This window comes from Excalfactoria chinensis, chromosome 23, assembly GCF_039878825.1.
Source record: "Excalfactoria chinensis isolate bCotChi1 chromosome 23, bCotChi1.hap2, whole genome shotgun sequence".
Taxonomy (NCBI): domain Eukaryota; kingdom Metazoa; phylum Chordata; class Aves; order Galliformes; family Phasianidae; genus Excalfactoria; species Excalfactoria chinensis.
Genome location: NC_092847.1, coordinates 518,357 through 534,437, shown reverse-complemented (window position 1 = coordinate 534,437; position 16,081 = coordinate 518,357). Strand labels below are relative to the sequence as shown.

At 43.4% G+C, this 16,081-nt stretch overlaps 1 protein-coding gene across 1 annotated transcript in view; it reads left to right on the top strand.

Annotated features, from left to right (window-relative positions):
• The window catches only part of IGFN1 (immunoglobulin like and fibronectin type III domain containing 1), a 28,750-nt gene that overhangs the window by 6,090 nt on the left and 6,579 nt on the right, over positions 1 to 16,081 (top strand). Inside the window, exons 3-17 of the mRNA XM_072356063.1 lie at positions 1,685 to 1,753; positions 2,273 to 2,395; positions 3,627 to 3,766; positions 4,217 to 4,316; positions 5,183 to 5,230; positions 5,741 to 5,786; positions 6,089 to 6,263; positions 6,871 to 6,984; positions 7,587 to 7,758; positions 8,344 to 8,616; positions 9,262 to 12,297; positions 13,020 to 13,144; positions 13,994 to 14,135; positions 14,705 to 15,001; positions 15,567 to 15,866. Of these exons, the coding sequence (XP_072212164.1) occupies positions 1,723 to 1,753; positions 2,273 to 2,395; positions 3,627 to 3,766; positions 4,217 to 4,316; positions 5,183 to 5,230; positions 5,741 to 5,786; positions 6,089 to 6,263; positions 6,871 to 6,984; positions 7,587 to 7,758; positions 8,344 to 8,616; positions 9,262 to 12,297; positions 13,020 to 13,144; positions 13,994 to 14,135; positions 14,705 to 15,001; positions 15,567 to 15,866 (5,122 nt within the window). The 5' untranslated portion in view covers positions 1,685 to 1,722. The remainder of the gene's footprint in view (positions 1 to 1,684; positions 1,754 to 2,272; positions 2,396 to 3,626; positions 3,767 to 4,216; positions 4,317 to 5,182; positions 5,231 to 5,740; positions 5,787 to 6,088; positions 6,264 to 6,870; positions 6,985 to 7,586; positions 7,759 to 8,343; positions 8,617 to 9,261; positions 12,298 to 13,019; positions 13,145 to 13,993; positions 14,136 to 14,704; positions 15,002 to 15,566; positions 15,867 to 16,081) is intronic.

Sequence of the window (16,081 nt, the reverse complement as noted above, 5' to 3'; positions counted from 1 at the left end):
CTTGTTGGAACCACCTGATGTGGGGGGAAAGAAGTCTTGAGAAGCAAAGGGTAAATATGAGCCAAACACAAAGAGATCTTAAGGGAATACTCTTGCAAGCTAACGACAAGCAATCACGTTTGTTTAGAGTTGGACATTTCAGCTTGTGGAGTGGTGACATGTTAATGTGAAGATGCAAGACTGCAAGAGGCAGTGGAGGATTATGGTGTTTGCTATTAATACAGCTCAGTGCCTTGGACGGCAAATGAAGACCATCAGGAGGCAGTGATGGAGAATCCCTGAAGGGCTCTGCTGTGTAGTGCCCTGCATGCTGCAACCTGGAGCATCTTCTGATGTGTCAGTTTTCCATTTTTCCTTCCCACAAGCTCTTCATTCCCTTCAATTGCAATTCTTAAAACACCAAAGCCTTTTTCTTTTTAACAGTAGATACATGATAATGCCAAAATATCAATGCAGGCAAGCTAGAATACGGATATGTAACACCCACACCAGACTGGAGCTGAGGTGGAAAGAGAGGAGCTGGCTGTCATTCACAGTCTCATGTATCACTTTCCATTCCTATTGTTTTACATGCATCTCCACTAAAGTTAGAGAGGCAAACAATGATTTTCCAAGGAGTCAGTGTTGATCCTGTCGTTGTTATGACTTAGTGTGTAGGGCCCTAAAATGAGGGTTAGGCTGAGGTCAACATTAGAGCCAGTGGAGAGATGTCTGTATTCTTATCTCCAACTTCTGAGGAAAACAATGCTCATCATTTTGGTTCAGAATTTGACACCCAGAACACTGAGTTCCACTGCCTTTGGTCTGTCTGCAGTCAGGGAGCAGAAATAATGTTGTAGGTGTGCTGACCAAACCCATCCGCCTTTTCAAACTGTGATGAGTTGCATGTTCTTGTGTGACTCCTATGTTGAGTGAAGGAGTGCAGAGGGTAAATAGAGACAGCGTTTAATCCCATATGGGAATTTAATCTAATTGCTCTTTCAGAGCTTCAGTAACTCTATAGTTTCTGCCCATATCTCTCATATGACAAGGAATCTGCTTGTGCAATTTGCTTGCAGGACTTTACATGTTACTTTACACGTTGACCACTTTATTAAATACAGAGAAAGAAGAACCTTCAGCAGAGGGTCACACAAGAGACAATAACTAGTTAATGCCAAATCTACACTTTGCCATTTCCTTCTAGAGTAACTACTAGCTTATGGTCTGCACTGAGGCTTGTTGCTAATTTAGACAAGCTAATTTAGATCAGGATGTGCTTCTGCTTCATGCCTCAGTTCAGGCATCCATCTCTGTAGCTTTCTTCTCAGCAACTGCTCTTACCATCCATCAGAGCTCACCATGTGAGTGCCATGTGGTGTAATATTTGCTTGAAACATGAGAGGAGCTTGTGGAGGGAAGCCAGATGACATGGAAATGTATGATGTGTCTGAAGGATGCTGTTAGATGTATTTGTTTACCATTTAGGTCCTCTAGGCATTTTCCTACCTGGTTTGTGTTGTGTTGGTGGTTCAAAGTTGTTATGTGCTTTGGAAAGGGGCAACAGAGCTGTGTTGCCTGGCAAGCCTATCTCAGATGGGATGTAGCAAGTGAGGAAGGAGAAACTGCATCAGAAAAGCAAGCAATATTGAGGTCTTTTGTTTCCCTTGTGAGTTGAAAGTAACGAAATGCTTTTTCTTCACAGGAGGACCTGTAGTCTATTTGTACTGACCACAAGCAGCCATGGAAAGCATCATGACAACCCGTCCAGGAGGTGAGAGCAGTCACAGCTGTGAAACCTGTGCAGACTATACCTGAGAATAAGCCCATGTCACAGGTTAACCACGACAGCCCAACTTGTTCTTGGTGTTATTTGGCAATTAGGAGTTTACCTCGCTGTGGCAAGGGGAGAGATTGGCTTGTCAGGTTGTGCTGACCTTTGCAGTAGTGTTTTCTTTATGACAGATTTTGAAATTTTATTGATGTAAAGCATTCTCTTTCCAAAACATTTCTAGGGGTGTAAGCTGTTTTGCCTCTGGATTGCTATCTTGATTACAGATCTTCCCACTTTGGTCATAGCTTTGCAGTAAGTCAGCACAAAGTCATAGGATTACTCTCCAGCTTTCAGGCATGTTCCCAGCCTGTAGTATAAGAATGGAGAAGTCCTTTCTGGCACAAGAGAGGCTGAGCAGAAGCAGTTACTGTTCTACAAGGAGGTGATATGGATCATGAGACTATTTTGAAGGCAGTACCGTATTACCTTAATAAAATATGTTTTTCCTTGTCTTTCTAGTGAAACCTCTCAAGAAATCTTCCATCCGAGGAGTTCACATTGCCCAGTTTGTGGATAAGGTTCCAAAAGGATGCAGCACACCTGACTTTGAGCGGAAACCTGTCAGTCTAACATTGCAGGAAGGTGAGATTCTCTAAAAGAAATAAATGAAAGAAACCCAAACCACCAGTCAAAGCTGCAGACCTGCAGCCTTGATTCTATGTTTCAACTTTGAGTCAGCAGACCAAACAGCTTCTAGCACCCTGGATTTCTTCTGCCTTGATATCAATCCTCATGGTCCCCTGACATGTTATGAAGGAGTGCAGTGGCCTCTAGTGGTGTATCGTTCCTTCTACCAGCAAGCTTCATACACGAAGCAAGGCAGTGCTGTATCATCCTGTCTAAATTTTCTGTTACTTCATGTAATGTAGTCTGTGCATAGCTTGAATACAAAATACTCGGTCGTTAAGTCTAGACACTGTGTAAACAGAATTCACTGTTTATGCAGATGCACTGTGAGTGCCTTTAATTATATCATCATTGCTTCATTTCATTCAGCATATCTGTTAACAGGTACTCCTAGCTGTTAGAATTTGACAGAAGTGTAATCAGTTGGAATCAGCCTTGAATAATAGTTCTGGTACTGCAGTCTCAAAAGAAGTTTGAAAGAAATGCCTTTTGGTAAGAATCTGCTGGTTACATGGCCAACAGAGCTTGCTGCACCATACCTGCTGGGTTTTGGTGGTGACTATTTAGAAGGGTGTGGGAAATATTGCAAGACTTTCTGGGCAGATGTTTTTACATTGTTGGTCATCTGAAGACCAAAGTTATTACAAAGGAAAGATAGTAATCATTTCCTCCATGAGTTACATCCACTAATCTCCATTATTATTCCAGTGTGGCACTCCCACTTACCTACTCATGAGTCACTTCTCTGATTTGTTGTTGTATTATATTCCTATGACTTTGAAGCTCTTCAGGAAAAAATAAAGCATTTGCACTAGACAGTGGAAATGCTGTTGGGGGATTTCAGTGGTCAGATGTATACTCAGGTTGTTAGAGGAGCAGAGGTGAAGGAAGGAGCTCAGAGGTAAATCCCATCCTCTTCTCCCTTCCTTGCATCCTCCAGTAGCAGAGCCTGTTGTGTTTGGAGTGGAAGGGAGTGCCAGGCCAGCAGATTAGAAAGGCATTGCAGAAAGATTACATGTACAGAGCACATGAGGAAACACCCTGGCCTGCGTGGGTCCTCCCATTCGTTCTTTACAGTTAAGGAACAGCAGTGGTGGCTTACTTTGAAGAATGCTCTGTTGATGACACAGGGAGCCAGTCATGAGATCTTCATGTTCAAAAACTAATTTCTTGCCTCTTTTGAAAGGTAAAAGTGCCATATTCAGAGCTGCAGTCAAGGGTGTCCCTGCCCCTGAGGTGAAATGGAAACGTGCAAAAGGAGAAATGAATGATCCTGCCAAATATCTCATGTTCTACAGTCCAGCTACAAGTGAATACATTCTGCAGGTAAAGATGAGGACGCGCAGAACAAAATGTGCAGTTAAATGTATAAATGTGCAGTGGGCAACAGGGGAGAGAGCATCAGCATCTAGAACTGTGCAGGTAACCAAGAGCTAGAAAAGCATAAAACTGAATTTTATCACTACATCCACATAAAGATGGTCAAGATGAAATAGGAAGAGGATCTCTGAAGGTCAGGATAGATGCATATTCCAAAGATTAGAGATGATTTCACGATGGAGGTTTCTTCTCTTAAAATATGAGAGGAAAATGGTCCAAGTGTTTCACAAAGAAAAGTTGATCAAGATGTCACCAGGTCTGAAACAGCACGAAAGTTTAGCAGAGTAATTGTAGGAACAGAAGATCTGGAATTCCAGCAAGTAATGTTTTGTTAGAATTTGTGTAACTGAACCACAGTACATGACTGTGAGTTCTTACTGTGTTCTTCTTTTTAAGATAAATAAAATCACTGCAGGTGACTCCGATTTGTACCGTTGCTTTGCTGTCAATGAATATGGGGAAGCTTCATGTGCTGCTGGCCTCAGGGTCATACAAGGTAGGACTGACAATTTCTGTCATCCAGATATCCTGTGGTCCCAAATGCTGGACTTTGCTGTCCTCTGCATGTGGGTGCCCAGACCATTGTCTAAGTATTTTCAGTATGGAGAGCTACTTTCTTCTCACTGAAGACTGGAGTTCTTCTGCAACTCCCCCCAATTTGGTGCTCCACGATAACGTGAACTTTTAAGAAAAGACAGAAACTGGATATTGTGATCATTGCAGTGGATCATGCTCAGAAGCTCTGGATTTAGTGCTGAATTGACTTGATCCTTTATGATGCTGGGCAACTCAGGCAGTCTTTTTGGAGGGATCCAATTTCTCTTCAGATGTCTCCACCTGACTTAGCCCGCTGTTCCCCTTTATAGTCTGTGGAGAGAAATGTGTTCTTCATGGGTAAAATGTAGCTGAACTGTTCTGGGAATCTGCCTGAACTGAAGGTTTGGACTACTTTGGAAGTGTCTGCTTCACCTGCCTGCCTATAAAATAAGCTTAGAAAGTAATTACCTGCATTGTTCCTGATAATCCTTGCACCCTGGCTCTCTTTAAATAAAAACAAAGGATATTACTATTTCCCAACATTACTTAAAATACAAGTTTTATAGGGTAGAGACAGACTCCCCCACTGCCTGGAGTATCTAATGAGCACAGAAGCATCAAAATAGAAATACAGTGTTAAGGATGTATATTACTAGGAGTCAGCATCAAGTTGCCAAGGAAATCCAAGCTAGAATTGATTTTCCTTTTGTATGAATGACAGGTGTCTATGAATTATATAACCTATACTTGCAGATGCATAGTCTGTTATCTTGTTCATCTCATGGATTGTTTTTCTTGTTTTTCTTTTCTCTTTTAAACTACCAGTTGGCTTTAAGAGGAAAGCAAACTATGTTACTGGTCATCCTGCTGAAGGTGAGTTAGATAAATATTTTTGGCATACTGAATAAGTCTAGCACATTACGTTACTTGGTTAGTGTGAAGGAGACAAATCAGCACAGAAGGTGGGGAGGAGCAAACACAAAGTGAGACATTGTATTGTTAATGTAGAAAATGCCAAAGACCTTTGAGGAAGGAACAGGAGGGTATTGCCAGCTCTTACCTGCCTCCCACTATTTAACAAGGGATAGAAAGATTAATTCTTTAGACATTCCAGCAGAAACAAAAGAAAGGTGAAGAAATGGTCTCTGTTCTGAATGGAGAAAAAAAAAACAAACAACAACAATATAATTTAGGAGTTTCTCTGCCTTTTATGGCCTTGAAACTTACCCCAAATTTGCAAAGAATGGAGTAGGAGAAAGGTTATAATTTTGTAGGGTTCTGTGCATACTGTCTGCTTGGTACTTCGGGTAAAATGACTTCTTAAAATATTGATTAGAGCTGTCAGAATTAATGATTCCTTTTCCTTTTTGTCCTCTGTAATAGATTTGAAAAAGAATCTTCAGGACCTCAAGAAGACACTGAAGAAGCGGTAAGTCTCTATATAACGAAGACCAGATGTTTCTTGACATGATGACTTCTTAAACCTTCAAGTCAACTCTTCTTGTTTCTGAAGTTGTTCACCATATGGGGAAATATGATAGAACAGTTTACCACTGTCTGTGAGGCCAGAAGACCCCCAACAGGGTCCTATTTTTTCTTTTCTACATGTGCAGAGATGAGTAAACTACAGAAATTACAGAGAAAGCTGAAAGGACGACAAAGTGTAGAGAAATAAGACGCCTTGTGTTCTGTCAATGTTTCTTGATTTTTATTTTTCTTCTTGCTTCGAAGGGCTCCACCACCAAAACAAAAAACATTGGACAAAGAAGCAGTCTTCCAACTGTTACTGCATGCAGATAGGAAAGATTATGAGAAAATCTGTATTAAATATGGAATTTCTGACTTCCGTGGCATGCTGAGAACACTTCAGGAGATGAGAAAGGATGCGGAGAATGAACAAGCAAAGGTAGGATAAACTCTGAAGCACTGAAAGCACTGAGTTTTAAACAAACTGCCAAGTCCTGCAGTTACTCAGCAGCTTCTGAGAACAGACTTAAATGTTCCTGAAGTACTTTGAAGGTGAAAATTGTATTGTGTGGCAAGGAATGATTTACGGTGATGTTTTGAAGTCCTGTTTCTAAGCTTGATGTGGATGAAAAAGCTACTGAAGTTGACTTCACAAATTTCAGGAGATCCTAAGCTTAGAATGATCTGTTTATTAAGTCACATATCATCAGAGACAATCGATTAGACAATTTAGCTAATTTGAACATCAAATTGAAGCATTTATATGCACATACAAGCCATGTAGAAACCTGGGCAGGAAGAGGTTGTGTGGTGTATGAATGACCAGTACATCACATATGAAATATAATTTGCCCACAGGAGGTAACTCAGGAAACTTACATATGCTTCTTCTATACACATATAATATATACGTACATACTATATACAAGAAGTAGCTCTATTCTGTGCAGATGGAAAGTAGATTTCACACTAGTTCAACAGCTTAAGAACTTCTGTCATGGTAGCCTTCTCTTTTATTAAATTCTAATATTATTTTCTTTTTGCAGTTAGTTCACAGTGTCAGAAACATGGAACACATTAAGGTCAACAAGGATGGAACTGCTTCGTTTAGTCTGGAGATGGACCTGAAAAGTGCTAGCAGCAACATTTATCTGCTTAAGGTAGGAGGGGTGAGATGAGTTGGCCAGTTCTACAGTTACTCTAGTTGTCTGCATGAAATACTTTATCAACAGGGCAGCATCTGGGAGCAAGTAAGCATCTTAAGGAAGTCTGTCCATCACAGAGTCCTTGCCCCAATAGGTAAAAAGTGTTGGCTTGGTGGTCCAGATCATCTTTAGTGGTGAATATCACTTAGGATTTATTGATCCTAGTATGGCAAAAAGATTTCAGTCAGTTACTGACATCTTGTTGACTTGAAGAGCTCTTTGGGTAAGAGGAAGTTCTTACTGTGCCTTTCAGGATGCAGAAATTCTGTGGTCCATAGAAAAGACAGATTTAATTCACTTGAGTGTTAGACGCCATTCAAATTCAATTTTGTGAAAGAATGATTCTGTACAGGAATTATTGCACATAGAATTGCCTGTGTTTCATATAAACAGTGGGTGCTGTCCACTGCAAGTTGTAATAGACTTCTCTCCTGTTTCTCATTGGTATCGAGAAGGCATTCATAGCAAAAAATTTACCGTGATTTTTATTTTTATTTTTTTAAATGTCTTCTACTAATTGTATGCTGCTTTTAAGAGTACTTTGTTTCTCTTCCTAGGATGGTGAGAAGGTCCGTTATGGAACGGGGGATGAATACAGAAAGTATTACCTTAGACAAATTGGAAAAAAGTATTATTTCATTGTCAACGACGTGCATCCAGAAGATGCAGGCTTGTATCAAGTCAGAGTGGAGGATGTACCTGTTTTCTCAACTGAACTGGATGCCGAATGTAAGGGTTTGAGTTAGATATGGATAACGTGCAGCTGTAACAGGAATTCATTTTTCAATGGAAAGTTTCATGTGGGGCCATATGCAGAGCTCAGCAGCTGAAGCTGATAACTGCTTTTTGTGTTGCCACATAAGGGTTTGCTCCTTATGACACAGGTACAAAACAGTGGGAGGGTGGTCACTGTGGATGGATGTTGTATTCCAAAGGTTTAGGTTCAGGTACCCATCTTGATTTCTGGATGGCAGTGGATAAATTCATTAGTTTAATCTATGCTATGTTTTTGTCAGCCCAGAATAATAACTGCCAACCTTAATGATGACATCATACTGTTGAAACAGATTAATGACAGCAAATCTACAATGCATCACAGTGATGGGTAGTGTAAATGTTGATGCTAAGATTGAAAAAGAGACAAAAACCTGCTTTTCTGTCTTGTAGAACTGGGCACAGGAGCACATTTCACGCTTTTTTTGCTGCCTCATACTGTGTTCCCAGGCATAGCAAGTCTCTTTCTTCCTTCAACATCAACACATTTTTCAGGTAAGACAGAACTGGCTCCATTTCCTTTCTTTTTTTCCATTCCAGCCATCCCTGTGAGGTTTCAGCAGCCACTCAGAGATCAGCGTTGCCACGAGGGGGAAGATGTTGTCTTTGAGTGTGTCCTGCGCACTCCCTGCTTTGATGCTGTGTGGTTACATAAAGCCCACCCCCTTGATGCAAGTGAGAAGCACCATATCTCTATGAGCCCTGATGGTCTGACCCACCAGCTTGTTGTCAAAAATACAGGGACCTCTGACAATGGCTTGTATACACTCGACACTGGACTCTGCTCCTCAAGGGCCTGGCTTCTTGTAGAGCGTAAGTGACACACCAGGTAGCATTCCTCTCACTCTCTTATTGATTGCTGAGATGTGGAGCCTCTAGTTTCTAAGTAGTGCTTGTAGAAATGACAGTCTGGTTGGACCTTCTTTCCTCTTTAGATGTGGAAATATTTTCCCTTGTTATTTGTCCTGATGTGAGGTCCTGCTTCAGAGTTGGGAACTGTTAGACCCTCTGTCCATGGGATATTCTGCAACTCATTCAGGGCTGGAGGGGGGAAGAAGGCAGCATGCAGGAATGAATCCCAGATACTACCTATGGCCTTATTAATTGGGCTTATCGTGCTGGAAATGTGCCCTCTTTTTTCCCATTTGTTAGAGTTGGTTTTTCCTGTTTGCTTTTATTTGTTTTGTTCTTTTGTAAGAATCATGTTTCTGCTAAAAATAGTTGTTATCGTAACTGAGAAATACAAAACTGCCTTAGTGTGACAAATCAGAGTTTGAACTGAATATAGGTTTGTTTATATAAGTTATATTTCTGTCACTTAGAATGAATTAACAAATGCTAACATCATTTCTGTGGTTGTTGATACAGTAGATGACATACTGATTGCCTGTTTCTTTTTGATCTTTCTTTTGCTCTAAATTATTTCTCCTCCAATCAAACACTATGTCTTCAATACAGATGTCAGACATGTAAAGGTACAGGATGAGGAAGGTGAAAAATCTATCTGGCAGAAGGGAACACCAGATAAAGACAGAGCTAAGAAGTTTAAACGTGGAGAACATCCTGGTGATGAAGATCATCCTATGGATGCTGGCATGAAAAGAGACGGCTGGCACAGCACTAACCAAGAAGGCAGACAAGGCTACTCCGCTGATGTTGATGGAGAATTTAAATTTTTAGGAAAAGAAGGGCTGCGCAAAACCAACGTAGATGGAAGCATGGGGCCTGGGCAGTTTTCTAGAGAAGGGGGAGGTGCAGACTCAATGGATGGTGCTGGTAACATTGGATTTTTACAGAACAAAAGTGGATTGAGGCATGTACAAGACCAGGGTTCTATGTCAGGCAGAGCAGGTACTGATGATGGATTAGGAGGAGGAGCTAAATCTTACTCTATGGATAGCAGACATGGTAGCATGTTAGGTGCAGTTGATGTTGACATGGGTGATGCAGAAGGTGCGAACTCCTGGCATGACAAGAATGCTAGTTCTGGAGGTGCCTTTGGTGGTATGAAGAGTTTGGATGCAACTGATGGAAGTTCTGTGTCACATGGAATCAATCTTGATTCAACCAGAGTGGGAGATGCACATTCTGTCTATGGCAAGGATGGTCTGCCTGCTGCAGTTGATATGAGTGGAGTCAGTATAAATCGAGAAGGAGAAATAGGGTCTCCCTACAGCAAAGACAACCTGTTAGTTGATGCTAGTGGTCATGTAGGTCAGGCGGGAATGTCTGGTTTGCTGTATGGTCCGGGTGGTCCTCCATCTGGAGATGGGGCTAGAACTGGTTCAGGTGGCAGCTTTGTAGGAGACATGGAGGTTTTATATGGTCCAGATGGTCTGCCAATTGGGGCAGGTGTTGATGCTACTGCTGTTATAAGGGGGGATCTGTATGGTAAGCACGGACAGTCGAGTGAACCTTATGGAAAGGATGGTTTACCAGCAGGAATGGTAGCTGGGGTTGGTGGTGCTGGTTTGGAAGGTGCCGGGTCTGTATATGGAAAGGCTGGTGTTGGTGGTGCTGGTGTAGCTGGTGCAGGGGAATCTGGGCCATTATATGGAAAAGATGGTTTCCCAACTGGGGCTGGCATTGGTGGTGCTGGTGTAGGGGGTCTGGGAGGTGCTGGGTCTCCCTTTGGACAGGATGGCCTCCCAGCTGGGGCTGGCATTGGTGGAACTGGTGCAGGGGCAGCTGGGTCTCCATTTGGGAAAGATGGTCTCCCATCTGGGGCTGGTGTTGGTGGTGCAGGTTTAGCTGGGGCAGGGGCAGCTGGGTCTTCATTTGGAAAGGATGGTCTTCCAGCTGGGCTTGGTGTTGGTGGTGCAGGTTTAGGTGGTGCAGGGGCAGCTGGGTCTCCGTTTGGGAGGGATAGTCTCCCAGCTGGGGCTGGTGTTGGAGGTGCAGGTTTAGCTGGTGCAGGAGCAGCTGGGTCTCCATTTGGAAAGGATGGTCTCCCAGCTGGAGCTGGGGCTGGTGTTGGTGCTGCAGGTTTAGCTGGGGCAGGGGCAGCTGGGGCTCCATATGGGAAAGATGGTCTCCCAGCTGGAGCTGGTGTTGGTGGTGCTGGTGTTGGTGGTGCAGGTTTAGCTGGTGCAGGGGCAGCTGGGGCACCATATGGGAAAGATGGTCTCCCAGCTGGAGCTGGTGTTGGTGGTGCTGGTGTTGGTGGTGCAGGTTTAGCTGGTGCAGGGGCAGCTGGGGCTCCATATGGGAAAGATGGTCTCCCAGCTGGAGCTGGTGTTGGTGGTGCAGGTTTAGCTGGTGCAGGGGCAGCTGGGGCTCCATATGGGAAAGATGGTCTCCCAGCTGGAGCTGGGGCTGGTGTTGGTGGTGCAGGTTTAACTGGTGCAGGTGGAGTTGGGTCTCCATTTGGGAAGGATGGTCTCCCAGCTGGGGCAGGGACTGGGGTAGGTGGTGCAGGTTTAGCTGGAGCAGGGGCTGGTGTTGGTGGTGCAGGTTTAGCTGGTGCAGGGGCAGCTGGGTCTCCATTTGGGAAGGATGGTCTCCCAGCTGGGGCTGGAGCTGGTGTTGGTGGTGCAGGGGCAGCTGAGTCTCCATATGGGAAGGATGGTCTCCCAGCTGGGGCTGGAGCTGGTGTAGGTGCTGCAGGTCTAGCTGGTGCAGGAGCAGCTGGGTCTCCATATGGAAAGGATGGTCTCCCAGTTGGGGCTGGGGTTGATGGTGCAGGTTTAGCTGGTGCAGGGGCAGCTGGGGCTCCATATGGGAAGGATGGTCTCCCAGCTGGGGCTGGTGCTGGTGCTGCAGGTTTAGCTGGGGCAGGGGCAGCTGGGGCTCCATATGGAAAGGATGGTCTCCCAGCTGGGGTTGGTGTTGGTGCAGGTTTAGCTGGGGCAGGTGGAGTTGGGTCTCCGTTTGGAAAGGATGGTCTTCCAGCTGGAGCTGGTAGTAGTATAGCTGGTTTATCCTCAGAAGGTGGGGGTGTTGGTGGTTCTGCCATGCAAGGTGCTGGATCTGCATATGGGTCAGCTGGATCCAGGGCTGGTGAAAGTGGTGCTAGCAGACTGGGAGGCTATGGGAGCGAGTTGCACTCAGTCCATGGTAAAGAAGGTGTGGTGGGTGCTGTTGGAATGGGTGGTGAATATGGGCTGGATTCACGTGCCGGCAAGTCTGCATATGGTGAAGCTGGGAAGGGGACTGCCAGGGATTCCAGTGGATCGGAACACAAAGGTCCACTTCCAGGTCAAGGTGATGCTAGAGCTGAGGGCAGAGGTTTAGGACAGTCAGAATCCCTTCGTGGCAAGGATTCTGCCTTTGGAGGTGCAGGGGGCAAATCCCATGATAGGTTGTTTGGTGGGTGGAAGCCAGGTCTTCTTGATAGAAGTTCGCAGGGTTCTGATCAGATGTCAGCCCTTTATGGCGGTCCTTCAGCAATCCAGAGAAAACAGGTACCTAGCCTTGATATTAAAGGAAGTGATTTCTTGAAGAATACAGAAAGTACAGAAAAGAGAAGACGACATCAACTAGGTGATCTGAGAGGTACGTGTTTAATTCTCTATCACTGATCTTTGTGTTTTGATACAAACAAGAGCAAGCTCTGGATCTTCCATTTGGGGTGGTGCAGCCCTTTATATTTGCAGAGACTGGGAGACGTGAGGCTAGAGAACACTCAGAAAAGAAGAATGTTGTGTAGCCATTTGAATGTTAACAGTGGCTGCACTAGCAAAATGACAGTGTTAAAAAATGTCAAAATGAGTAAACTTGTATGTACGGTGGAGGGAGTGTACTTGCCTAGTGACTTGACCAAGTCAGCATGTAACAAGGCAATTATAAATGCAAATAAGGAAGTAAAATCAGCAAAACTGAGATTTAGCAGAAAAAGAGTAAATAGAATTGTGGGCTGTTAGAAAGGAGAAGGGGATGTTAACAAAGATGGACTTGGGAAGGGAAAGAAGAACACAGGGGAGAGGACAGCGTGACTGGGGTTGTTGTGGAAGGACTGTTTGGGCAGCTCTGTAGCTTGATCAGTGTGGAGGAGAAGCACACAAAAAGTATATTGTACATACAAGGACTGTATTGTATGCAGCCAGCTAGATTGTCCTTCAGTGCAGCTGGCCAACAGCATGATTAAAAAGCCCACAACATGTTATGACTGAAGTAGGTGTATTAAAAAAAAGACAACTACCTTTATCTTCACATGCTCACTCTGTCAGTGCAAGACACTTAGCATCTTTTCAACGTTCTCTTTTCTGAACATTCAGCACCACTCTCTCGTGTCAACAAACAGTTAAATGATGTCAGAGTCTTGAAAGGGGATCCAGCTGAGCTGTCTTGTGCTGTCAACAGACATGACTTAACAGGAACCTGGTTTAAGGATGGGTTAAAGGTAAGTGTTCTCTAGCCTGTTTTCTTTGTAATGCCCTGCTCTCTGTCTCTACTTCTCATTGAGTATCATGTCAAGATGTCCATCTCTGCCAGTTTTACTGTGATCTGAGTATAGTGCTAGAAGGCTTCTACAGGAGACTGTTTAAATAAAAATTCCTGTTAGAAACTCGCCAAGATTTTCTTCATCTTCCTACTACAAGATATTTCCATTCTTGCCTCCTTAGGAAGCTTTAGATTTTCCTTTGTTTTTCATTTGTGGGTTGGAACTAGATAACCTTTATGGTCCCTTCCACCCTAAGGCAGCCTATAATTCTTTTACATAGGTGGAGATGAAGTGGTTCTGTTCCTTGTGCTGCAATCCTTAGTGTGTAAGAGAAATACACGGAAAACAAAGGAAAACCTTCAAATGATCTTCAGGCGGGCATAACACCAAAAGTACACTTTCAAATTAATGCTTAGAATCAAGTGTAGGCATCATATTCCATATCCCAAAAGAACACAGAAGAAGCTAGGTCAGACTGTGGGATCTGTGTGATACTGTCAGAAGTTCCAGGGTGCCATCCTGGAGCCTGGACCAAAGTTTTAGCATTAAGAATAGAAAAAAAGAGGCTTTGGTGACAGCAGTATTTTAGGGTCAGAGGTAAAATTAACGCTCCTATTTACGTTAATGGACTTTGATTCAAGCCTTTGTGGAGTTGAACTCATTACCAGATACATAATCCTGGACTAATGTTATAATTAAACGTGTATGACGTTCATAAATGCTTTCAATTACATTTCAGTTTTTTGCCTCTCTCTTTAATTTGTTTTTTTCTTTTTTAAGAATAAGTACTTGGGCTTTATCTTGTAGTTAACAAGCATGGATGGAGTCACTTTTGCGAAGGAAGGTCTAGTCCACAAACTCATTATTAACAAAGTAGAAGATATTCATTCTGGGAAGTATAGGTTTGAAGCTGGAGATATAAAAACTGAAGCTTCAATTTTTGTTGAAGGTGAGTCTGTTCAAAGTACCCAGCTTTTAATGCCGAATGCTGGCCTTGCAGTGCTTGATGCGTGATAGGTTCCCTCAGGACCTATAGTTGGTTATTGGGATTATATTGTAATTATTACCTGGATGGGAGATGTTACGAGCTGATACATAAAAATATAACTATGGAGCCTTTGTGAAAAGCTTCTCACTGCCAATTTAAAGATTCAGTGGGTGCACATATTGCTTTATTAGACCAAGCTCTTTATTCTTGTCTAGTGTGCTGCTGAGGAAAATTTGCTGTAGTGGAAAGGAGCCAATTGATATCATAAATGCTTTTTGAGAGTTGTCCTGTAGCAAAGTGTGAAGCACCAAGTGCACAAATAAAGGTGAAGGTACATATTCTTGCACTGTCTTGAACATCACTGATTCCGTTTGGATAAGATCCCAGAAAACCAAATTAAAGTATTTGGAATGTATTTTGGAATATATGTTTTGAATATATAGCACCAATGAATGCAAAGAAGTCCTTCCCTCTGAGGTTAGCCTTATCCTCTTTGACCTGCAGTTTTTAATGACCTTGTTTTGTTTTAGATCCTCCACAGGTTGACGAAATTCTCATTAGAAACTTAATGAGTGTTCCTACTGTGGCCAAGGCAGGGGAAAAAGTTGTGATCAAAATCCCTTTTGAGGGTCGGCTTCCAGTCAGAGCAATGTGGCTGAAGGACAAAATAGAACTGGGAGATGACTCACGGATTCGTGTTGATAAGACAGACACCTTTACCATGCTGTCCATCTCCGGTGCTGAGAGAAAGGACTGTGGGGATTACAAGGTCAGGCTGAAGAATGACAGTGGGATCTTGGATATCGACCTAAAGGTTGAGGTAATAGGTAAGATTCCCATTATATCTACAGTGGTTTTCATCGTAAGGCTGAGGAAGCAGAGCCAATAGTACTGGTCACAGTCTTATTTAGGGCTACCATCTATTCCAGGATGAACAAGGCTATGTTTCCAATAGATCAAGATGAAAGCAATGGTTGTTGACATGTTACTTGCCCTTTAACGCAAGACGACAAATATCTAGTTTCATTTTGGACAGCCTTGTTGATTGAGTTTTGGATGTTGGGAGATTGTGGAAAATAGGGCTGCATACAACAGGCACAGACACAACATCAAGGTCAAATTCAATCCTACCATAAATGTCTGTACTCTTAGGGCAGTGCTTATGAGAACAATCAGCCCATGGAGCAAGGGCCTGGCTTTCTTCCCTATTTACCAAAATTAGAAGAGTAGATGTTTGAAAAGACACTTCAAGTGCCTGGCCCTCAATCTGCAACTAGGCATTTGTACCGTCAGAAACTGAGTTTCCCAGCTGGTGAACAAGAGAGACTGTCTGCTCCAAGCCTAGGAATGCATCTGGATCTGGAACTCAGCTGCTTGTGTTTGTCTTTACAGATAAGCCACAGCCACCTGCAGGACCCTTGAAAATTGTAGGAAGCTCTGCAGATGATGTCACCATTCAGTGGAATCCCCCGAAGGATGATGGGGGCAAACCAATACAAAACTATATTATTGAGAAACAACAGGTAGGCTGGAGCGACTGGGTGACTCTGGGAGAAACCCCCAAGAACTGCACTACGTTCACTACCAGCAAAGTGGAACAAGACACGAGCTACTACTTCAGAGTGAGAGCTGTGAATGCAGAGGGATCCAGCAATGCATTGGAATCAAACGAGGCAGTGACTATCAGTAAAGGTGAGGAATAACTTGTTGTGATGGTGTCCTAACATGTTTCACATCAAAAAAACTCCTTGTGTTTTGGATGTTGGTACAAATCTAAACCTGAATTATGGTTGTGAAGTCTTCACACGAGTCTGTGCATGACAATCATAGCTTGGGCTGCATAAAAAGGAGCATGGTCAGTAGGTCAAGGGCAGCTCTGGGGCTCCCAGCCCTAGAGAGATGTGGGC